Source organism: Tachyglossus aculeatus, chromosome 6 (assembly GCF_015852505.1).
Source record: "Tachyglossus aculeatus isolate mTacAcu1 chromosome 6, mTacAcu1.pri, whole genome shotgun sequence".
NCBI classification, from domain to species: Eukaryota; Metazoa; Chordata; class Mammalia; order Monotremata; family Tachyglossidae; genus Tachyglossus; species Tachyglossus aculeatus.
Window position 1 is genome coordinate 19746248 of NC_052071.1, and position 26058 is coordinate 19772305.

Consider the following 26058-nt stretch of genomic DNA (forward strand, 5'->3'; position numbering starts at 1 on the left):
ATCAGCCAGGGGCAGTGTGAGGGTAAGAGGAAAACAAGAGAAGCTTAGTAGTACTTTGCAAGAGAAGGAGAGGAAAACAAAGGAGGGGCAAAAGAGAGGGGCAAGGAGAGGGAGAGGAGGGGGAACAAATTGGGAGAAAAGGAAAAGTTTTTTCGAGCCAGTATTAATTCAGTGCTCCCGTGCCAAACTGAGGTACCCCTCTGAACCTCTCCACCCAACCTTCTGAGGTTCCTTAGTTGGAGTAGCAGATCAAATGTGATTGGCCAGAGTTTCTGAGAAATTACCAGCAACTATGCTACATTAACACAGGTAAGAAGACATTGACTAAGACAGAAAATGAACTTGTCAAGAACTCTACAGCTATGTAGAAAATAATACAATTAGTGTGCAGGAATGAGACGAACAACAGAGAGTCTTTTAGATGTCCTTGCAATCTTAAAAAGTACCCTCATATAGGATGGAGTTGCATAACTTAAGTGACCAACTCCTAATGAGGATTTTTCCTTCATTCTTCCTTCTCTAGGTCTCTACTTAAAAATCCATTTTTTCTTAAACTCTCCAGATCATATCTGGTAAGCTAAACAATGGTTAAATGGCAGTTAGATAAGCAAACACTTAATAAAATACATCAGATGATGCTTTAGCGGCATTTCCAACCCAGAAGACTTCAACATCATTCTTACCTTGTCATGCATAGTCCAACCAACGTATTTTAAGTAGCTGTCATTAAGAAAGGCATCACTGTACATTTTCATCCATATTCCAATCTCCTCAATGCAGATAGCTCGGATTTCAGCTATTGCATCACTAAAGGGCAAATCCAAAGGATATTGATATGTGATCAAAACATCATCTTTCATAAATAAAAAATCTTTAAAAGGATTTATGTTATTTCATGTGCATTACTTTAGATTTCCTCTCTATTTTCTTTTGAGAAATGGAGGATGTGAAAGCTATCCACACTTTCCAAATGTAGAAAGTGAGGTAAAGAGGTAAGTAGCTTGTCCACAGTCACAAAACAAATTTCTGGGGAAGCCAGTACTAGAGACCTGGTGTCTTGACACCATAATCTAGAAATCTGCTCATTGAACTGATGGACAGCAAAACACAATCTATGCATAATTACGTAGGGCAAAGAGGCTGGGCTTACCGATATCTATGTACAAAAACCCCTTTAAATATTGCATTCATCATGTTTTCTATTTCATCTTGATTTTCTTGAAGCTGAAAATTTAAAAGAATACAGCATTATACAGAGAAATAGAGTGATACTTCGCTTCTGGAGGCAAATGTCTATTTGCAACTAGAACATAAAAATCTTAACGCTAAATTTTATCGGAACAAAATATTTCTACTTCGTAAGGTTTTACAGATAAGCACACCAAATGTTCTGAAAAGTCCATACAGTTTTTGCCTTTTGGTGGAACTGTAACTTCTGAGGCAAGGCAGCTTTATAAAAAGGCAAGTAACTCTGAATAACCCAGAATATCTGACCAGGCTGTTAAATATTTAGATGGTGGTTGATGGAAAATTACTTCAGTGTTTCTGAAGGGAGTTGCTTGCGCTGTAGTATTATGTACTGATATTAATATTAAAAAAGTATTACAATGTTTCATTATGTTCTTCTTCATAATGTATATCAGGGGAATAAGAAAATGAATAGCAACTCTTCTCTACACCAAGCACAAAATCAACCATATTGTGTGGAGGAAGAAAAATTTTGTGAGCTGGCATATTTTCTAAAAACTATTTGCAGGGCAGAATTACTCTGTGCTATATGTGTGCATGTTAAACATAGTTGATCTCATCTAATGAATTAGAGGGACTTCCTAAGTCAAACTTTCAGATTAGAAAATGTATAAGCAATGGAAAGTTCAAGTTTTTTTTTATAGTATTTGTTAAGCACATACTATGTGCCAGGTACTGTACTAAGCACTAGTGCTGGTGATGGACAGCAAAACCCAATCTATGCAAAATTACTTATGGCAAAGTGGTATGGACACAAGATAAGTGGGTTGGACACAGTCCCTGTCCAAAAAAGGGCTCACAGTCATGAGAAGCAGCATGGCTTAGTGGCTTGGGAGTCAGAGGTCATGGGTTCAAATCCCTGCTCTGCCACTTGTCAGCTGTGTGACTTTGGGCAAGTCACTTCACTTCTCCGGGCCTCAGTTACCTCATCTGTAAAATGGGGATGAAGACTGTGAGCCCCACGTGGGACAGCCTGATGACCTTGCCAGCGCTTAGAACAGCGCTTGGCACATGGTAAGCGTTTAACAAATTCCATCATTATTAATCCCCATTTCATAAATGAGGTAACTGAGGCACAAAAGTAAGTGATTTGCCCAAGATCACACAGCAGACAAGTAGGGGAGTCAGGATTAGAACCCAAGTCCTCTGAACTCCTACTAAGCCACAATGCTTCACATTCTTCTTGAACTTGTGGGGGATATTTGAATTCAAAGGAATTTTAAATGTCAAATATTTTCTCGCAAAAACTCACTTATCTACCCTCTTTTCTTAATTTAATTTAGGATGCAAGACACAAAGATATACCTATGGGTATCCTCAGAAAATAGGCTAAAGAGCAAGTTCCTCTAAAGAACAAGAAAACAAGCAAACTGTAAGAAACCCAAAAAGCATTTTCCACATCCAAGCATTACCCTGCGATTAGCAGGATGTACTACTTCATTTTGAAAGTGCCTAGCCGAAATAACAGTTAGTTTACTAATCAACAAATGATGATGGATTTTATTATTGTTTTGTAATTCATAAGGAATTTCAATTGGAGAGCAGATCATCAAAAATTTTTGTACGCCACTGCCAAACGGTATGTTGAAACATGTTTTTAACACTTTTATACCTTCATGAGTCAGACCCATAATTCAGCTTTAAAATACAGGAAGAAAAAATGACTGATATCCATTTATACTAGATAAAAGATGTGAGAAGCATTATTTTTCTTCCTGCATCACCAACTATTCAAATTGACCCATGTGTTATAAATAACCTAAAAAAGTATTTTCTATAAGATTAATTCGGCACCACATACTTTTTTTTTTCCCATTCTCATGATTAGCAGTCGACTGTATTTATTGAGCACTTATTGTGTGCAGAGCACTGTACTAAATGCTTGGGATAGTACAATATAACAAACACATTTCCTGCCCAAAACGAGCTTACAGCCTAGAGGGAGCAGAGAGATAGACTAACAATTAACTATTGCTCTTACCTCTTTCCTTTTCTGCAGAAGGAGTTCCAACCTGTCATTAGCTCTCTTCCCAATCATTTTATTCCGCTCTGCTTCATACTGCCGCTGAGTATTATCCATGTTAATGCTAAGATTTAATGCCACATTCACCAAAGCTGTCATCAACTTCATAGCTTCCAAAAATAAATATGGATAGAATTAATTAAATGGTTACAAGCTGCAACTGTTAATAAAGAAGTACCTGTTGAATCTAACTGCTCAAAGGAAAGTTTCAATACCTTTTTTTTGGATTAAAAAAACTGAGGGGTGTTTTTTTGGGAAAACTTTTGGCTAAATTAAAGTCTGAAGTCTAGATGTCATACTAAGTTTGCGAAAGCATAAAAGAATCAGAGAACTGGCAGGTTTATCAGGTGCTGGAATTCCTTGCCAAATTTACCTTTCTTCCAATGTTCCCGACTATTCTGAATAGAAGGGAAAAGTGTATAAATTAAAAAGAAAAGGAAGGGTGAGGAAGCAGTAAGACCAAATGGAGGATTGAAGAGTCAGTATTGCGTTCACGGCATCTAGCTAGTGGAACAATATTGAGTGACAGCCATTTTTACGGACCAGATTGTTTCTATTAGATCACATGCTCTTCTTCTTGAATGTCATGCGTATGCAGTTCTGACCTTTGCGGTGTTGGCTCATCTAATTTTCCTGAGACTGCATGTCCACCACAACACAGCAAAACAGGACTATCTCTGAACAACTTGCTACCGACAGAGGTAGATCAGTTGCTGGTCCTTTCACTCCTCCCAGGGAACCTATGAATTTTGGCCAGGCTAAGGTATTTTTAAAGGCTCATCAGTCCAACAGTGGCTATTCGGGATCCTCTCCTCATTTTAAGAAGCCACCTATAAAAGCAGAAGGGAAGATTTAACTCTCAGATGCCACAGAGATGTATTGGGTCAGATCACGATCATGGAAAACAGCCAGATTTCCTGATTCTCACATGCTTGCTGGTGGAAATAACCATTTGCAATAAACCAAGCTACCGTAGTCAAAATATGCTGAACGCAATCTTCCAAATTTTTGAAAGCAAAGTTGCTTTCACGGAAAAGTATGACAAAAATTACACCAACTTAGGTTACTGATTTTTCCTATTAAATTAGTACCTTTAAAGCAAGGTAAATGTTCAATAGTTTTGAGTTTTACTATGAGAAAAGCATATAAAAATTCAAGTTGCAATCCCTTTATTTGCTTCCTCCAGAAAAGTTACTCCAAATAGGGACAAGCATCTTGAAATGTGGAGTGATTTCACAGCTACCAGAGTTCTCAATTTATGAAATGGAGGGTAACTATTTTTTAAAGGCCTTGAGTACCAGAACCGGCTTTTTTTTTTTACCCTACTCTTAAATCAAATCTGTAGATAAATAAGAATGCTACGAACAACAGTTGATGAAAGCAGAAGATTTTGTAAGAGAAAAAAAGGATTATGCTACAATTGATGGGTATGGCTTTGAAAATAAAACGGGCTTCATTGAAACTATGTATGAATGCAAATATTTCAACCTCAGCTCTCATTACAGAGTAGCAGAATATCATTAGACTTTGATGTGTTCTACTTCATTGACCTTATCTATTTAACTAGAACAGATGTACTGGGATGGTAGGAGTGGAAAATTACTCTACCTGACAGCTTTACCCCCTTGGAAAGTCAAGAAGTGAAGATCAGGGGGATTCCAAATTTAAATATTAAGAAGTGCATTGTTCAAAACTTCATTTACTAGTAAGAAAGCTCTTAAAATCCTTTTCAAATAAAAAGACAAAAATTAAACTTAAGTTAGCATGTTCAATTTTTTTCTGCCAAATTTAAAATGTGTAGCAATACATATAATAGTGGACTAAGAAAACATCAAAATCACCACTGGCAAAAATGTTGATTGATTTTTAAATAAGCCAATAGTAACTTTCAAGGGTCCATTTCCCTTTTGTACGTTTGCTATCAATTCTGCCTATTGGTACTACGTAGTTTTTCTTTCAAGCAATCAATGCTACTTTTGCAGCGAACTTCATTAATAATAAGACTTAATAATAATAGCAGTAAGTGTTAAGTGCTTACTAGGTTTGCCAAGCACTGTACTAAGTGCTGGGGTAGACACGAGATGCCCAGTGCATGTCCCACACGGAGCTCACAGTCTTGGGGTGGGCGTGGGGGGCAAACAGGTATCTCACCCCCATTTTACCCAGGAGGAGCCTGAGGCACACCAAATTTAAGTGGCGTGCCTAAAAGTTGCCCAACAGACAAGTGGCAGAGCCAGGATTAAAACACAGGTCTGATTTCCAGGCCTGTGCTCTCCCCACTAGGCCACCCTATTTAAAATAAAAGGAGGGAGAAATGGTAAAGAAGGCCACAAAAGTGTTTTTTCATTAAAGCACTTAAAAAAGAAGATTCAAGTGATTTGAACCTCAAAGGTACAATACTCAGTGGGTATACATCCCCACCCCCACCCCCCAAACAGGGCCACGGGACAGAGCCAGGCAAGTCCAAACTCAAGAATACCACAAGGGATTTTTGCACAGCTGCTATTGAGATTGGGACTCACTACGACAAAGAGAGCCCTTCTCCTCATTTGGAGACTTGAATGGCAAGGAATAAAATGGAGGTTGTGTCAGAATCACCAGGTGGACTTGGCAAGAAAATCTGTACAGCTGCTGCCTTGTTAGCACAAAGGAGCCAAGGCAAATGGTGCCTTGGGATCAAAAGCTTAAACCACTCAGATCTGGAACTACACATCCAAACTATTTCTGAATGTGGTTTCCCCTATTTCGACAGAATCAACGAGCAAGGTGGAATTTCCTCAGCACTAGTAGTTTTGGTAGCATAGTAAGAGACTTTACTAAGTGTCTACCAGCTGCAGTACACTGTAATACCAAGCACTTGGAAAGTGCAAAACAAAGTGACGTGCCCCTTTCCGACAGAGGCCTTACACTCTAATGGGGAATGGGAATCCTGATCTTCCTTGCTAAACCAACCTCCTTGCTGAACTCCCCCCATCTCTTCTGGTAACATGACCAAGCCCCCGGTCCCAGAACAACACAACCTTGATATAGTCCTTAACACCTATCTTTTAATGCTCATATTCAGAATGTCACTAGATCCCGCCAGTTCTTTTCCTACAATAATCTCAGGATCCACCCAACACTCACCATCCTGTTTCCAGTTGTTGTCTTTTCATGATTAGACTACTATATCATTTCCCTGCATCCATCCTCCTCTCACCTCTTCCAATCTACACTACATTCCACAGTCAGGATCATCTCCCTATTTTTCTGCTCCCACCTGTCCCCTCCTAAAAAAAATTCCCAATGATCACTCATTTCATCTGCCATTCAACACTCCTATCACACTACAAGACTCTTCGCTAACTCCCTCTCTCTAAACTTTAAGTTCCTCTAGACTGTAAATCTGTTGGGGACGAGGAATGTGTCTACCAACTCGGTTGTATGGTACTTTGCCATGAGCTTAGTACAGTGCTCTGCACGCAGTAAGTGCTCAATAAATATTATCGATTGCCTATCTGTCCTCTTAACCTGCATCTACCAAGCCTGCATTCAATGCCTCAACGGAATAAGCCTTCCAGATGTGACACATACTCATCTCTCTAGTCCCCGGTCTCATGTACCGTTGTCCATGTGGCACTTCTTCTCACTTCAAGTCTACTGGATCCCAATTCAAGTCACCTACAAAGTCCACCTGTAATCTCACTTTCTCCAAGACAGTTTTCAGGATTATGTTTCTTACCAAGTCACATTCCCTAACTATGACTGCAGTACCTATGCCCTCTCACCCTCTATGCCCTATCCGTAACATTGTTGTACCTATTGCTTGAAATATTTATTCACTTTTTCATCTTTTTAGACTGGGTTGCAGTACGGTCAGTCTTTGATGAAAGCTATGGGTTGATCACATCCAAAGACCCTGTTGACGGCTGGCATGAGACCCTGCAGAGAAGGGGGAAACTATATTTTCAAGGAAACTAAAGGGCTGACATTACCTTTTTGCACCACAGTAAGGTATGAGTTTGAATGGAGCCATGCCCTGCATTTTCTACTTTCTAAATTGATCGATCCATCTCTCTCTCTCTCTCATAATGCTTAATTTGTGGTTTTATATCTCTCTTTCAATTTCTTGCAATCTTTTCAATTGTATCTCCACTTAAAATCCTATATGTTAACAGACTTGTGTAATCAGAGTTTGATTGTGCTTCTAAGTTCCCAGTTTCCTTTCAGATTTAGGCCAGATTGCACTTCTCTTTTATTCCCAGTGCCTGCATTGGTGGATCTTCTCATTCTAGGTTTTTTGTTTTTTTTTAGCAATGTGGTTCACATCTATCCCCACTTCCGATTTTTGTTTCCCCCCCTCCCGCCCACCTTCATAAATATTTTGAATCTTTCTCCCCCATGAAATAGTAAACCCCATGAGGGCAAGGATTGAATCTTCTCCCTCTGTTATATTCTCTCAAGCACTTCGTACAGGACTCTGCACTCAGTAGGCACTCAATACCTACAACTACTACTACTAGTTGATTCTCTTATTACAGACATTTTCACTACACACTTTGGGTAGAGTGCTGCTGGGGAATTAGGAAACAACACACCATGCATGAAAAGAACATGATGCAGTGTTGGGAGAAACTGTCTGCACAGTTACACACTGTCAGTTTTCCTTAGCTGTGTGAGTTTTCCTTAATTTGAGGTTGTTAGTTCTACAAGAACACAAAACCTGTGTTTTACGTATTATATGGTTATTCTGCTGGAGAATTGAAAGTCCCTTAAAAGCCAGAAAGTAGCAGCTGTGTTCTCAGAATCAGGTCTGAAAAGAGATTTTACTTATCAATAATTCTTTTCATCAGCAATCTCACAGCTCGGCTTGATTTAGCTACATAAGATGAGAATACAGAGATTCTATTAGATCTCAGTAGGAGGCTTTTGCCCAGTAGGAGGTTTTTACATGAGGCTCAGCCCCAAAAGCCACAGAATACGGCCCACAGTCACAAACCAAGTGCAGCCCCCTTCCATTTTGTGAGGGCTGAGGGAGAGGGCACCCAATCTTGGATGCTTAGCCACTTCACTTGAAGAGAAAAAACTGGTTCTTAATTACTGCCTGAAATCAGGGCTTTCAGTTACAATGGTTTAAACTGTATGCAGAAAGGGTAATTACCTGCAGGACTTTATAGCCCTGGAATGATAGTATTCATGAAGGCAGAGAAATGCTTCTTCAGAAAGAGAAATGTTGATTCATATTCAAAAGACCGTATATTTCCCAAAATACTATTATTGCACATAATAGGATACTATGTATGCTCTTTGAAGATAACCCAAAGGCCACTATTTTTCTTTTACTCTATGCAATTAGAATACGTTGGTAGATTTTTTTTCTGATCAGAATTTTTCATCTTTCAACAAATGAACCTTAACTTCTCCAACTACCAAACCTTAAAATAGATGAAATTCCTACATGCTGACCTGCTAACGTGCTAGTGTGTCGAAACGCTCGGACTTGAGAGTCAGACAATCCAGTAAGCAGTGAAATGACTGTGTCCATCATGTATTCGTCATATATGATACTATATTGACACTGCCGGACTAATACTCCAATGAATTCACAAAAACTGGATTTGAATTTCTTCCACTGAGGTCCGGCCATGGTGAGTGGATAATCTCCGCTATCCTGAAATAAAATATGAAAAGGTCAGTTCCGTTGCATGCTCACAACACGTTAAAAGAAATACACAATTTCTGCTAAAACATACAACGTAATATGTAAAAACCACAAGGGCTCCATTGAATGAGACCTAACAAAAATTAAAAACCCAAGTGAATGAGTAAATGCTTTTTGTTTGAAAAAGCAGTACTTCATCTACTTTCTCCAATTTCGATTGTATAGATTGGTGATGTGGTCTAACAGTGCTATATTGCCTATACTAACTTTTGGATTTTCCCAATGGATACTTGAAGATTGAAAAAAAAAATCAATTCCTATATACTGAATCTACCAGGTAAAAATAATTTAAGCCAATTCAGGATGAGTTTTATGATTTATCTAAGCCAATACAACAATGTATTGACAATAAAATCTGATATATTGACTATATCAGGTAAAAATAACTTAGCCCAAACCACGGTGAGTTTTTTTATTTATCTAAGCCAATACAGCAACGTCCAAAAATGCCTGGGAGATCTTGGGGAGGGAATTATACCTATGTTTTGGAAGCCTGGCACTTGAAGGCTAGCTAAAGTTCTGGAATCAATAGTTTTAACAGGTAAGAGTATGGCCTTCACCCTCCATATTTGACTATATTCAAAAAATACCTTGCAGTGTGATAGTCATTTTAAACACATGGCTATATGCAGTAGATTGAAAAACTAACTTGGCTTTGACACAATGTTCACACATCCAGGTTTTAAGTAAAGTGGCTACTGAAAGGAAGCCCTGATCTAATCATTTCTCTTTATTTTAGACATTTGTGGATCTTTGTGATTCTAATTTGATATTTTCTGAGGGGAATGTCTCCAATTTCTTAAATTTGCATTCGTCATCACAATTAGACCCAAATGGGAAAAACTGCACAAAAACTTATGAATAAAAAGCCTAGCTGTGACCCGCCCTTTTCAAACTGCTTTATCTTTGTCCTACCTGTATAGAAACGATCTGAAATTAATACAGCACCAAGAACCTTTCATTTGGAAATCAACATTATATGAGCTTGGACATCCAAAGAATTGATTTTTCCCTTTTCTTAAAAAAAACAGGAAAATTTTCCTCCTCATAACCAACTGAAGAAATAATGTTCCAAGACAATAATATTTCTTGTTTGATGAGCAAATTTCCATAATAATTATTTTAGCGACCTCACAGTATCATTTCATTGCAATGGTAATTAATAATATCAAATCTCAGTTTAATATTTCCATCTCAAATTAAATTTTAATATATTTTCACAGGCACTTGATTAAGTAACTACTATATACAGGTATGATAAACTGGACTATTCACTGCTATTCGATGGCCAATTATCCCATTAGTAAACTGCATCCCTCCTTCTACCTAATTTTGGCCCATTCCTTAACCCACTACTCTGTCCAGGTTCGGAAGAAAAATAAAATAGATCAATCTTAAACCACTCACTTCTATTACTTGTTAATGATTTTGGCAAGCAATTCTATGGACAGGAGGTTGAAATCACTTGCTCTTTGAATGAAGAGAATGTGTGTTTTGCTTCTGTTTAACTCTCAAGTGCTTATTATAATGTCCTCTGAATGCAGTAAACCCTCAATAAGTTCTGATGATTTTATTTCAAGAAAAAAATTGAAAAATAGATTTTAATTTTAACTTCAGTATCGGCGAGGCTCTACTGGGCAGGAAGAAAGTGATCCTGTATATACACAGAAGATTAACTGATCACAGTTGACCAGATTAAATGCACTTTCGTGCTGGGACAGTGGAAAGCCAAATTACAATTAGGTGAAAAAATATATATTTTAAAAAAGATTCCAAATTTAGGGAGTTTAACTGCACCTATCTTGGGATACTTTGAAAAAAATCAAATGTTATTAGAGAACCATTTGTCAGTAGCTTTGAAAGCTGAATGGAAGAATATGGTCCTGAGGACTGAATAAGAGTAACTATCGCAAACATTTTAGACGAGGCAGAAAAAAGGATGGCCCTGATAATCAGTTTAACACCAGACCTGATAAGACACTGGAACAAAACAATCTGCAGCCTCTTACAAATAGCAACAAAATCCTAGTATCCAACAAAAAATGGTATGGTAAAGATCCAACTGGGCCAGGCTAATTCCATTATTTTCTATGGTAAGAACCAGAGTCCAGGAAGCCAAGAAAAGGGGGTAGATTTTATCTGTCAAGACTTGAGAAAGACTTGTGATTCCATCCAACTTGATAGCCTTATCCACATAAATCCCTCTAGACTGTAAGCTCGTTGTGGGTAGGGAATATATATTATATTGTTGTGTTGTACTCTCCCAAGCATTTAGTATGGTGCTCTGCACACAGTAAGAGCTCAATGAATAGGACTGATTGACTGATAAATGTTCTCCTATACTGCTGTCAAATGGTTTTATTGCTGCTATAAGGTAATGCCCCAAAAGGTACTTCTAAATCACCGGGCTTTAGCTTAGAGAAAGTATCTCCACTACTAGCACTACTCAATATTTCAATCAACATCCTGGATTGCTAATATTTTTAGAAAGGAATCTGTTCTGTGGTGACAAAAAAATACAAAAACCACAAATACATGACTGGGAAAGACTGGCTAGACAAGAATATACAAAAATAAGTTTCCTCGGGGTCACAGTCGAACACAAACTGAAAAAATTATTATGTTAATGTATACGTTCAAAAAGTAAGGTGATGTTCAAAACCCAGGAAATACATAAGCTCTTCAAGGGCAGGGAAAACGTGTCTGCTAATTCTGCTGTACTCTCCTAAGTGCTTAGTACAGTGCTCTGCACATAGTAAGCACTCAAATATCGTTGATTGATCGATTTGTTCTGGTCACTGTTATGGCCACTACACTCTGAAGAGGACAGAGAAACTGGAGAGGATCCAAAGAAAAATGATACAATGGTTAAAGGATGGAAAATGGATCCTTAGAGGAATATCTAAAGGAAATCGCTTGGAAAAGTGAAATGTATGGGATGATTCAACAGTCTCTGAATTCATGGAAATTTTTTCAAGAATGATTATTTCTCTAGGTCTGCAGAAAATCAAACCAGAAGAAACAGGTTTCCATTAAAATGAGAGATTCTGGTTAGATTCAGTGATTTCTTGACTAGCGATAAAAGCCACAGCAACTGGCTTCTGAGAGCTGAATTTCAGTACAATATGCTGAATCCTGTAGTAGAGGCAGTGATAAAAACTGAAAACAAATGATCGACTACTTTTGTTCTTTTAATAAAGCTCCATGAGGCCTTCTATTTAACTATTTCATCGTAGAAAACATCTTTCTTGGTTGTACTTCATACAAGTAAACTATTGCTGCAAACCATGGCGATAACTGCCCTCTCATCTCACCACTTTTTGAAAGTACATGACAAAGTGGCCCGGATTAAATACTAAAAACATATTACAGACCAAACACAAACCCCTTAATCCAGTGGGTCTCCTACAAAGGTGACTCCATGATCTCCAATGGCCAGGCAGCAGCCTCATTAAACATGCACATTCTCACTTTGGTAAAGAATTCTTTAGTTCTAAAAAAACATTTTTAATAACTCAGGGTTTAATTCACGTCACTGCTGTGCGGTTTTGAAACAGCGTGGCTCAATGGAAAGAGCCCGGGCTTGCGAGTCAGAGGTCATAAATTCAAATCCCAGTTCCGCCAATTGTCAGCTGTGTGACTTTGGGCAAGTCACTTAACTTCTCTGTGCCTCATCTGTAAAATGGGGATTAGGACCGTGAGCCCCACGTGGGACAACCTGATCACCTTGTATCCTCCCCACTGCTTAGAACAGTGCTTTGCACATAGTAGGCACTTAACAAATGCCATTATTATTATTGCAGCAACCCAGTGAAGGATATTGTAAGCATCCCGCCATTAAAGTCAAATGACAAAATAGTAAGAAGTTGGAGTTGGATCCCAAATTCCATTTCACATTTAGGTGTGATCAGTTTCCTGATGACAAATATGGTATTGTTGAACTTGACAAGAGTTTCAAAATTGACTGGGAGGATTGGAAAAGACAGCGATTCACATAAATGCTATGAGTAGAACTTCCAGAGAGCAAAATGTTTTCAATAGCAAAATGTATTGCATATGAAGAAGTTCCATAGACAACATTAAAAAACAATTAATCTTTATCTGACCAAGAGAAGGCATATAGAGCACTGCCTGGAAGAAGAGATGGGAAGGGGTTTATCCAGTTCCATTTTTTTTCACTTGTATTTCTTTAGTAATACTTGAGAATAGAAAAAATTTCAAAAGTAGATGAAACACTTTTAAGCATTTCTACTACTGAGCATCCAAACTGAATGAATCTTACTTTTAGTATTCATTTAAAAACATTAATACAATATTATCTATCAACTCCCAGCAGTGGTATATATGGTTGCATTTGACATTCTTGAAAACAGTTTCAGTTGTGACCTAACCTAAAAATTTTCCTTTAACATGGACCTAAAGTTTCTAATTTGCCCTCAATAAAAATTAAAGTGTGAAGTCGACACAAGTAAATGCATGGCGGTTTTATCTAAAACATAAGAAAAAGCTGTCAATTAAAAATGTTTTGTAATAAATCGACTGCCTAGGAATAGCTTTCATTTTAATTTATTGGCAGTTACGATAACTTTAATTTTCACCTGCCTTTTTATTTTGTACCTGGGCAAATTATGCTTTGATTCTGGTATTAGAACTAAGGGATTTCAACACCCTCAAAAGGGAAAATTTCTTCTGACAATTTTACCTCCTCCCCCACACCAGGCCCACCTCCCAACCACAAGATCTCATCTGGGTTTGAGAATGTTGACCGTGGACAATTTACCTATTGGACACACTGCATTCTATAATTTGATAATAACTACAACAACAAACATCAAGTCTGCAAACAATTATGAAAAAAAGTTACCTCATCAAATTCTTCAGTCATTTTTCGAATTATTTCAGAATTCTGCATGTGCCGAAACATCTCCGCTGTGACAACTCCTACGATGGGCAAATGTTTCAAGTTAATAGAATGTATATTGAGGAGGTATAAATAATGCTTTTTGGTACGTAGAGTACTTTGAATGGTAAATGGTACTAAATAAATGAATCATTTTAAATGATAATGTCCAGGAGTAGGATTAATATTGAACCTAAAAATCATGCTGAATACTTACAGAAAAAGCACCCCCTGCTTCCCTCTGGTAAACATCCTATTATCACTATCTCTTAACGTAAAGCTCCATATCAAGAATTTGGAAGACTCGTGCTGAAAACCACAAAGGTTTGTGGCTGCGGACAGTTACGGTATTTGTTAGGCACTTACTATGGGCCAGACATTGTACTAAGCACCGGGACAGATACAAGCTAATCAAGTTGGACGCAGTCCATATCCCACATGGGGTTCACAGTCTTAGACCCCATTTTACAGATGAGGTAACTGAGGCCCGAAAGTGAAGTGCCTTGCCCAAGGTCACACAGCAGACAAGTGGCGGAGCCAGCATTAGAAAGCAGGTCCTTCTGACTCTTGGGCCTGTTTCCTATCTGCCGATGATAATAATAATAATAATGATGATGATAATAATAATAATAGTAATAATAATAATAATAATAATTCTGGTATTTGTTAAGCGCTTTCTGTGCCAACCACTATACTAAGTGCTGGTGTAAATCCCTGTCCCATGTGGGGCTCACAGTCACTAGGCCATGCTGCTTCTCCTGTTACTCAGTTACTTACAGATACTTTGAGCCCTTAAAAATTTGGGTGTAGTCAGAGATGGCAACATGACGCTTGATAGTGGACGAGCTTCTATCCCATGTGATGATGTAATAACCCAGTCACTACCTCAAAGAGAGGTCAGAAGGAGGTTAGCCTTAAAGGGACTATTACAAGAGTGGGACTTGAGGCAGTGGAGGTGCAAGAAACAAAAAGCACTAAAGTGTTAAAGGGAAAAATGAGAGGAGGTTAGGTTATTCAAAAAGGGGTATACTTAGGTGGGTGGGTCCATGATTAGGACTCAGAAGAAAAACTTAGTTGGTGGATGGTTAAGAGTGAAGGTAGCTATAAAGGCATGAAACGATCACTATGTTCTTTCAAGTGCCCTTCAATGCTACTGGAGAAGAACAAAAACAATGATAATAAAAATGATAATAATAATGTGTTTTGGTGTTAAGCGCTTACTTGGTGCCAAGCACCATACTAAACACTAGAAATACTGAATCCCCATTTTACAGATGAGGGAACTGAGGCACAGAGAAGTTAAGTGACTTGCCAATAGTCACACAGAAGACAGGTGGTGAAACTGGGATTAGATTCCAGATCCTCTAACTCCCAGGCCCTTGCTCTTTCCACAAGGCAAAGCTACTTCACTAAAACTAATATTGAACAGAATTCTACACTGACCTCACTTAGTAGTGTTTTTGTCTCAAGTTCATATAAAAGGAGCAGAGTCTTATGATAAACTAACTACTGGGATGATTGGGATGCTCAGGAGATGAAAAACAAGTTGAAGGGGCAAAACAAAATGATTGTTTCTACCATTCAAAATAAAACTCTTTTTTTTGCTGTATTCATACCATTCTAAAAAACATGTCCTTGGAATGCCACGTTATTATTGTTAAAATACTTAGTGTATTGGGAGATAACATACAATCTGAAAACCGAAACTTAAAAAACATGTAATTGAAATTTTTTGAACTGAACATAGTGAACAGTGGGCAAACTTCTTCAAAAACATAATTTAAAATAAAAAAATGAATTGGGGAATACAAACTTGTCTAAATTTACCGACCTCCCCTGGCAGCCTTGTTAATTGGGCTAAAGATTTTTTTTTTTCTCAACTTGAGTGTCCAGCTAGGTTCTTGAAAATTATCGCTGGTAGAAGAAACTGTGTTGGAAACTGTTGTAGAAGAATCATTTTTTGGCCACAGAGTGTTCTTGGGGCCACACTTGCCCCTTCCCTAAACTCTATTTGCCCCTCACTGCACTAAGGCCCTACTTTTAGGGAGTACAGGAAGCAAACATGACATTAATTCCAATACACCGTTACTTATGGTCAAAGGTCATTTTTCCATATTACAATTGAAACAATTTTCCATTTCCAGATAGATGCTTAGGAAGCCAACTATAATTCAACTTCCTGATTTTAAAAAATCTCCTAATAGAGGACAGCTGAAGAAGGCTCATTTAGGGCCTTCTTTCAAATCCAATAATGAAAAAATACAAATCGGCACCCAAGAAGCTATTATGCTTCTAGTACGAACATGAAAAAACGCTTCACCATAGGTAGGATAACTGACACTCTAGTAAATCTGATTTACAAACAACTATTTGGAGCAATTTTCTGAATAAAATTTCAAGAATTTGACATAAAAAAAGAAACAAGATAAATCGCTTCAAATTTTTTCTGGAAAAGGTTCTGTAATTTGAATAGGGGTGACCAATCTGCAACCTGGGAGCCCATGCCCATTTTCACTAGCTCCGCAGCTCAAATAAAAAGCTCGTTGATGTATGTTTGCTGGAGTGGCCACGCCGACATAAAAAGGATCTCGCTGTGTTTGCAGCGGATGGCAGGGTGTTGCTCTCCACCCTTCTGGGAGGTAATGGCCCCCCAAACCAAGAGGCCCTGCAGCTCACCTCCTCCCACCCTCCGTGTCACCCGGAATGCCCGCTCCCTGGATGAGAAATCGGTTTTTTGATCAGCGGCTCTCCGTCTCTTTTTCTTTAAGGCTCTGATTCATGAGGCCTGACTATCCCTGAATTGGAACATCAAAATTTCCCCAATAAATTTTCATTTAAATAAATTTTCAATTTAAATACATTTAGTAGAAAAGGCCCAGCTTTAATTATTGCCCTCCTAATAGTCCTAAAATCACTTTATTCTGGAAAAATGGTAAACATGGTTAGTGGATCTGTGTTTATTTTAATCTTTGTATTTTTTAATTCTGAATCTAATTAAGGATAAGTATTGCAATGATGAAAAATTTAAATAAAGATCAGTCTTGATAGACTTTGCTAATATTTAGTTGTTTATTATTTTGGCAAAATACCATAGCTGAAAAAAGATTACTAGGAAATAGGGGCGAGCGTTGGCTCACTGGAGTGACCAATAATGGAAGGTTCTCTTGTCCTCTGGGGCTAAGACTTCCACAAAACTTCCTCAGAGTAGACCTAGTTAACAGTATTAAAAGAACAAGAGTTCACTGACATCACAAAAGCAAAATGGTATTTGTTTACATTTTAGTTTTCAAAGGAAGGTACATTTGAAGGAATTTGGACCATTTCCTCCATCAAAAAGGACTGTCTTTAGAGAACGCTCATTTTCCTGTTCTAATTACATATCTGTTGAAGGGGTGAATTAAAATAGACTAGACATTAAGAAATTTACATTTTGGTTTTCTTTCATTTTTAACTACTGTTACAACAAATCAAGTTGTCTTTTCCCTAGTCTTTTCACCAGCATTAATATTGGTTTGTTTATAATCCATTTCTTTTCGATTGGCATTTCAAAGCCCATGGCTCATCTATCAGTATTGGAGAAAATATGTTAAGAAATTCTCCTTTAAGAAAGTCATAATGATAATAACTCTGGTATTTGTTAAGTGCTGATTTTGCGCCAAGCACTATACTCAGCACTGGGGTGTATATAACACACTTAGATCAAGCACAGAGCCTGACCCACATGGGACTCAGTCCTTAGAGAAACCATCTAACAGAAGCACAAAGTATTTTTTGACAATTGCATTTAAGGATATTTCAAATTTCTATACTACTTCTAACCAGTTGCAATGAACATTTTTAACTACATCGGTTTAAAGAGGGGTGGGGTGAGAGTAGGCTGGTCTCTCAGAATTCTGAAATGACTTGGGAAATTCATGCAAACATTTTGTTACTACATTTCAAAAAATTAGAGGGTAAGGCTGGATAAACAACTTGAAATTTATAACAGAAATGCAAATGGCTTTCTGCACAGAAAGCAAAATTCCTGTCTCTTTGGCCTGGGGAATTAATCCACATGGACTGAGAAGCAGCATGACCTAGTGGAAAGAACATGGGCCTGGGAGTAAGAGGACCTGGGTTCTAATTCCAGCTCTGCCACTTGTCTGCTGTGTGACCTTGGGCAAGTCACTTCACTTCTTAGTGCCTCAGTTCCCTCATCTGCAAAATGGGGATTCAATACCAGTTCTCTCTCCTACTTAAGATTGTGAGGCCTATGTGTACCTGATTACCTTATATCTTACCCCAGAGTTTATTGCAGTGTTTGGCATATAGGATGCACTAAACAAATGCCACAATTATTGCTATTATGATCTGCTATGGTATCTCCCAGCAGAAAGTTGTTTTTTTTTTACGCTGAGGCCCATAAAAAACTTGCATGAGTTGGTGCCCCATCCTTGTCTTTTGCAATCTAATTCTCTTTCCTTGGTGCCTCCCGCTTCTCTGCTTTCTCACCTGCTTTTTTCCATTATGCTCTGTCATCATTTCTCCTTCCTTTTCTTTGTTCCCTTGACTCCACTTACCTTTATTCTATGTACTCCAATTACTGCTTTTTTCTTGGCTCCCTAAAACCTGGGAGACTTTACTTAAATTGGTGAGGGCAAGATCTGTAGGACAAGAACTAATTCTACTCGGACTATCAAAATCTATTTTATCCTAGAAATGGTATGAGAGAGAGAGAGAGAGAGAGAGAGAGAGAGAGAGAGAGAGAGAGAGAGGGTGTGTGTGTGTGTGTGCGCGCGCGCACGCATGTACATATATTCATGTTTGATCTATGTTTCTAGGCAGATGTAGGGGAAATTCAAGGACCAGAACCAATAGGTTCAGGTCCCCATCTACCTTACAAAGGATCCAGCACCTAACTCGGTAAATTAGGATAGTGGGTGGGCTTTTCTTCATAAATGTGCATGTCTGTTGCTCCAAATTGCAATAAGTTTGTGATAGCAACAAAATTTACCAGAGTGACGCATCAAGGCTGCTTCTCAACATGTTGTATCACCGTTTTAGTAGCTTTGCCAACTAGACTGTTCAAAGGGGTGAGATGTGGTATAATAATGATGGCATCTGTTAAGCCAAGCACTATACTAAATGCTGGGGTAGATACAAGGTAGTTAGTTTGTGGGGCTGCGGGGCTCACAGTCTTAGTCCCCCTTTTACAGATGAAGGAACTGAGGCACAGAGAAGTTAAGTGACTTGCCCAAAGTCACACAGCTCATCAGTGGCGGAGCCGCATTAGAACCCACGACCTGACTCCCAAGCCTGTACTCTTTCCACTAAGCCACGCTGCTTCTCTACATGCATTAATGTCTGGACAGTGGACTCTTGAATTTTGTGAAAAGACAAAAGTGGCAAAGACTATCTGCAGATGAGCTATGTGCATGTGACTGCACAATAGCAAACATCTCAGGGCCATACAATTGCTCACTGAATATTTTGCACAAGCGGCTAATGTTTTTGGGCTGATGGTCTGAAAGACCAAACTTATGCTCCAACTGAAAGTCAACACCACAGGGCCTCCTGCTTCAGTGATATCCACCCATGAAGTCAATGGGAAGAAAACTATGATACTCACTAGCAGCTTCACAGGACTATATGCAGTGTTAGGATGACAAGATTCAAACCTATGATTTGGTCACTATGACTGCGTCTGACTTGGAAAATTCATTTCAATTCACATAGATGAGGAGAAGCCAAAGTCAGCCGTTATTTTCAAGTGTTCAACACTAGCCTTTACCTGGCTGGGTAAGTATTTTCTAAACTAAAAGGCCTGGTTCTCCTCCCCCTACCTCAACAAAGCTCCACACAAATGTGCCGCTTCAGCCTAAACCCCTACCTTGACTCCTCTCAGAATAGAACAGCTTTTTTTCCAAGCTAGGTAAGGATAATAAAGGATTGCCTACATTTTTCCAAGATGGGCAACTCTTCCCTGAAGATTTTACAACAGTGTTCTGTTTTTGTTTTTTTAAACCTTACAGGGGAGTCAAACTGAGCAAGAAGAACATCATCTTGCACAAAAATAGACTTGGAAAATAAGCCAGATATAAAACAAAGGGCTCGATTAAAAATAACCCATTTTCCTTTAGGTTCAATTTTCCTGGCAAGTAAGCCTCACAAACATACTTGCCTCATTTCCAACTTTCCCTCACTTGGCCTAATCTTCTTCCCAGTTTTTTATACAGCTAGGTCAATTATATATTACAAATTACATTATACAGTATACATTACATATTTATATTAACATCTGTCTCCCCCTTCTTGACTGTAAGCTCGCTGTGGGCAGGAAACATGTCTGCCAACTCTGTTGTGCTATACTCTCCAAGTTCTGCATACAGTAAGCACTCAATACTGATGATGATGAACTCAAAGTACCTTAGCTTAATCCATAAACAATGACTTTCTTTTAACAGGATAAATAAGAGTCAGAACCGACGAAGAGCAGTTATAAAAGAACTCTGTTTTCAAAATGCTGATCTTACCTTTACAGCCTGAACATTGAATAAAAAAATTGATGAGATCAAGAAGCGCTATGTCTCGGTCATGCTTGTATGACTCTATCCAGTCATCCACTACAGACTGAAGGAAGAAAAGAGGGAAAAAAACTATGTTAATTTTTCCCATATGCTAAGAGGCAATTTTGAGTCCTAAGGGAAGACAGGAGGAAAAAAATGTATTGTTGCCACACCGCAGCAGGTACATAATAATAATAATAGCATTTGTTAATAATAATAATAATAATAATGGCATTTGTTAAGCGCTTAATATGTGCAAAGCACTGTTCTATGAGCTGGGGGGGATACAAGGTGATCAGGTTGTCCCACGTGGGGCTCACAGTCTTCATCCCCATTTTACAGATGGGGGAACTGAGGCACAGAGAAGTTACGTGACTTGCCCAAAGTCACACAGCTGACAAGTAGTGGAGGCAGGATTAGAACCCACAACCTCTGACTCCCAAGCCCGGGCTCCTTCCACTGAGCCATGCTGCTTCTCATAATGATGGCATTTATTAAGCGCTTACTATGTGCCAAGCACTGTTCTAAGCACTGGGGTAGGTACAAGAAAATCAGGTTGTCCCACTTGGGTCTCACAGTCTTAATCCCCATTTTACAGATGAGGGAACTGAGGCTCAGAGAAGTACAGTGGCTTGCCCAAAGTCACACAGCTGACAAGTGGCAGAGCTGCGATTAGAACCCATGACCTCTGACTCCCAAGCCCGTGCTCTTTCCGCTAAGCCACGCTGCTTCTCAAAGGATTGGCCCACACCTGGTCTGACAATGGGAGCTCTAGGACAAAGTTCCCTTTGCTTCCCCATGTATTTTGGGAAACCCAGCCACTCCAAAACCAGAAATTTGAACCCGGTCAAGCCCTAGATTCCCTTACAGGTCCCAGGCCTTAAAGAACAGAAATCAAACTGAGGAGAATGGCTTTGAGTGGCTGCACATAGTAAGTGCTCAATAAATACGATTGATGATGATGGGACCCCACAGTGGCTTAGAAGGATTCCCTCAATCAGGGGAATTCTGCCAATGCCAATCCCTTAGGGAGATGCCTGCAGCTTTGAACAGGACCCATGAAGCCCCTTCTCAGATCCCAGTAGGCTAGAAGTCTGCAGGTGTTCTGGACCTCCTACCTCACCTCCCTTCTCTCCTTCTCCAGCCCAGCCCGCACCCTCCGCCCCTCTGCCGCTAACCTCCTCACCGTGCCTCGTTCTCGCCTGTCCCGCCGCCAACCCCCGGCCCACGTCCTCCCCCTGGCCCGGAATGCCCTCCCTCTGCCCATCCGCCAAGCTAGCTCTCTTCCTCCCTTCAAAGACCTACTGAGAACTCACCTCCTTCAGGAGGCCTTCCCAGACTGAGCCCCCTTTCTCCTCTCCCCCTCCCCCCCCCGCCCTACCTCCTTCCCCTCCCCACAGCACCTGTATATGTTTGTACAGATTTTATTACTATTTTACTTGTACATATTTATTTTGTCAATGATGTGCATCTAGCTTTACTTCTATTTATTCTGATGACTTGACACCTGACCACATGTTTTATTTTGTTGTCAGTCTCCCCCTTCTAGACTGTGAGCCCGTTGTTGAGTAGGGATCGTCTCTATATGTTGCCAACTTGTACTTCCCAAGCACTTAGTACAGTGCTCTGCACATAGTAAGCGCTCAATAAATACGATTGAATGAATGAATTAATGAATGAATGGGCCTGATGAATACAGAAACTCCAAGACACCTATGAACTCTGGTTAATTGCCCAAGGACAGAACATAGATATGCTATGCAAATTTGAAGCTTTTCATCACACCACTCAAAGAACATTATTTTTCTCTAAATACTTCCCCTATTTAAATCCCTGGGTTGGAGGAAATGGAATTGAATCACTGCTTCCTTCCCCTTCCTCCTCCCTGACACTTGCTTTGAGTGGAGCTGAACTGTCTTGGAAGTTCTGCTAATGTACGTTTTTCCCCTGAATTTGTCAACAGTGAAAATGATGATATCATTAGAAAACATTTCTTGACAAATTGTTCTGCTTACCATAGAGTGCACAAAACTAGAACAGGAAGATGTTGCTGAAAGTGTTCCATCAAGTCTGATGTAGTCTTAATGAATATGTAATATGAACTTCCCAACTTATTAATATTTTTTTAACTAGAAAATTCACAAAATTTATTACTGCCAAGACTGACAGAAAAAATTAAGGAGCAATATTTCGACAATTCGGTTGTCTCGGAAACTTGGTCACGCAAGCGTTATAACTTTGATTATTTGATTATCAGCTGTTTTCTGTTTCATTTTAATAGAAAAAGCATGCTTGTAGATAAAATTATAACTTTTGCTCTTTTCCAAAATGGAGTCAATTATTTACTAATATGTATCTACTTCTACTTTTATTCATTTAACCTAACAGAAACTACTGATAATTGCTAATCTCCAGTGGCTGTCTAATAGAACTCAATTAGAAATACTACTTAGCAATCCATTAAAACAAGAACTCAGTCACTGTGGGCAGAGAATGGGTCTATCAACTCTGTTGTATTGTACTCCCCCAGCCGCTCAGGACAGTGCTCTGCACTCAGTGAGCGTTCAATAAATACCACTGATTGAGTCAGTTCCTAAAATAACTTAGAATAATACAGTGCAAGATTAAAGAAGAAAAATTATTGGAATAAGTAATGCATGGACTGGGTATTTTTGTAAATTTTAGATAAGATTCATTCATTCATTCGATGGTATTTATTGAGCGCTTACTGTGCAGAGCACTGTACTAAGTGCTTGGAAAGTACAATTCGGCAATAGAGACAATCCCTACCCACAACGGGCTGGCAGTCTAGAAGGGGGGGAGACAGCCAACAAAACAAAACAAGTAGACAGGCATCAATAATATCAATATAAGTAGACAGAATTATAGATATGTACACATCATTAATTAAATTGAGTCATAAATATGTACATATACACACAAGTGCTGTGGGGCGGGAAGAAGTGGAGGAGCAGAGGAAAAGGGGGGCTCAGTCTGGGAAGGCCTCCTGGAGGAGGTGAGCTTTCAGTAGGGCTTTGAAGCGGGGGCGGGGGGGGGGGGGGGTGCGGGGAGTGTGTCCTGAGCGCTTGGAAAATCCAATTCCACAACAAAGCGGGACAATCCACCGACAGAGACAATTCAACTGGGCGCCGGCGACAGGGAGAGGAGCCAGGGGCTGTTGAAGGTGCTGGGAGAAGCAGCACGGCCTAGTGGATAGAACATGGGACTTGGGAGTCAGAGGTCATGGGTTCTAATCCCAACTCCGCCACTGGCCTGCTGGGTGGACCTGGGCAAGTCGCTTCACTTCTCTGGGCCTCAGTGACCTCATCTGTAAAATGGGGCTTTGAGACTGTGAGCCCCACGTGGGGCAATCAGATGGACCACAGATGGTGCTCTGCATGGATCAAAAGTGTTCTGGTGCATCTGAAACAGGGTATAAACTAGGGATGGGAAAGATACATCCTACAAGCCAAAACGGCTATGCTGTCCCCTATGGAGGGAGACTGTGGATTGGAAAACCGAGTCGGCAGTTTTTACATGCTAATTCTGTGTAGACAAAGGGGATAAAGGAGCTGTGGCAAATGGAGGTCTGTTCATCAGATGTGGAGTTGAGTGGAGGTAGCAAGGGACTACCATGAGTAGACGTACATCTACTACTATTTTCTTTAATGGTATTTGTTAAGGGCTCACTGTGTGCCAGGTATTGTGCTAAGCACTGGGACAGATACAAATTCATCAGGTTGGATGCTGTGCATGTTCCCACATGGGGCTCGGGTTTTAATCTCCATTTTACAGATGAGTTAACTGAGGCATAGACAAGTGAAGTGACTTGCCCACAGTCACAAAACAGATAAGTGGTGTAGCCGGGAGTAGAACCCAGGTCCTTCTGACCCCCAGGCCCGGGCTCTAATCAGTAGGCCTGGCTGCTTCTTATAATGAAAGCTCCTTTTTGTCAATGAAGAAGCCTAAATAAGCACAACACAGCGGGTGCTAAATAGCCTGATGAGTGGTCAGCCTGGTCATCAGGATGCCTTTCTACTTGTTTTATTTTGTTTTATCATCTGTCTCCGCCTTCTAGACTGTGAGCCCGTTGTTGGGAAGGGATTGTCTCTATAGTTGCCGAATTGTACTTTCCAAGCGCTTAGTACAGGGCTCTGCACACAGTAAGTGCTAAATAAATGCGACTGAATTAATGAATCTCTAGGTACTGCATGGAGCTACATACGAAGTCATTTCTACCCTAACATATTGCTTGGTTTAGATGATTTGGATTTACAGGTTTAGAAGGATTAGGGAATGTTCCTCCCACAAGGTTTGCTGGGGAACACTGCAATCGGCAAGTTGGTGCAAGTAGATTTGGTGCAGGAAGTAAAGAGGTCAGGCATACGTGCATCCTGTCAGTCATAGTTTGAATTGGCTACACTTCCCAGGCTCTGCCTCAGACACACCGCTGTGCAGGACAGTACAGTGTTTTACGTCTCTCTGTGACTTTACGACTTTGTGAAAAGCAGTGTGGCCTGGTTCTAATCCCAGCTCCACCACTTGACTACTAGGTGACCTTGCACAAGTCACTTAATATCTCTGGGCTTCAGTTTCCTCACCTGTAAAATGGGAAGTTGAAGCCTGTCCTCCCTCCTATTTTGACCGTGATCTCCACGTGAACATACCCCAGAACCTGGTACAATACTTGGCCCATTGTAAGCACTAAATAAATATAATAATAATGATACTAATCACAAAAATAATTAAAATAACGAGGACCAGACTACAGAACAATGTTAGTAATGGACATAATACAGAAATTTGAGTGGTCTACCTTTAATGCATCTACTCCTAAGCCACATAATGAAACAATAATTACTATGACACGATTGTCCCATAATGTGAGGCTCTTCAAAAATGTAGTTACCATGTTAAAGGAGACATGACTGTTCTTAAGGCCAGAACTGCCAAGAACAATTCAGTGACACTTTTCCTAAAAATAAAAATGTATACTATGGTCTTTTTCCTAGCTACACTGGACTGTTTACTTCAAGTATCTGTGGCCTTTATATTTCTGCACCTTGCAGCCAAGTTCCTCTTCAATATACTTCGAGATCATAAAAATTACATCTGCACCTACATGCACCTGGCATGTGGACTTCAAGTTGGTGAAAACTAATTCCTAATGCCACAACTTGAATTAAATTAAATTTCATTTTCTTGAATAAATTCTGGTATTTTTCTAAATAATGCCCCAGACCCACTTTCAGCATTACTATAATGATGTGAAACATTATGGCAGTGACAGTTCAAAAGGTCAAACATTACCTGCATAGCACTCTTGCCCATTTTAACAACTTCAAACAGCATCATGTTTTCCACTCCATTCTGTTGGTGATGCCCATTCATTCGATTTGGACCAGAAGAGGGCTTCCCTCCTCCATTGCCACCTTTTCCTTTCTCTCCTGGACCTTTTTTCCCTTTTTTGCAGGTCTAAATTGAAATCAAAAGCATTGCATTAATTTGCGTAGTTTCTTGCAAATTTATTAAAAAGAATAATAAATTACTGAGTGACTGAAGTTGGAATTTACTATGATCATAAAGGTCTTTGAGGCTTTAAAACAGCCACCTGAATTATGCACTTCAAAACAGACCCCAC

At 39.5% G+C, this 26058-nt stretch overlaps 1 protein-coding gene across 4 annotated transcripts in view; it reads right to left on the reverse strand.

The window, feature by feature from the left end:
• The window catches only part of STAG2 (stromal antigen 2), a 152856-nt gene that overhangs the window by 50512 nt on the left and 76286 nt on the right, over window positions 1-26058 (reverse strand). For all 4 annotated transcript variants that reach the window (XM_038748536.1, XM_038748533.1, XM_038748534.1 and 1 more), the window contains 7 exons: window positions 25728-25892; window positions 20385-20481; window positions 13837-13913; window positions 8717-8921; window positions 3230-3381; window positions 1151-1224; window positions 684-807 (listed from right to left, as the gene is read on the reverse strand). In XM_038748536.1, the coding sequence (XP_038604464.1) occupies window positions 684-807; window positions 1151-1224; window positions 3230-3381; window positions 8717-8921; window positions 13837-13913; window positions 20385-20481; window positions 25728-25892 (894 nt within the window). The remainder of the gene's footprint in view (window positions 1-683; window positions 808-1150; window positions 1225-3229; window positions 3382-8716; window positions 8922-13836; window positions 13914-20384; window positions 20482-25727; window positions 25893-26058) is intronic.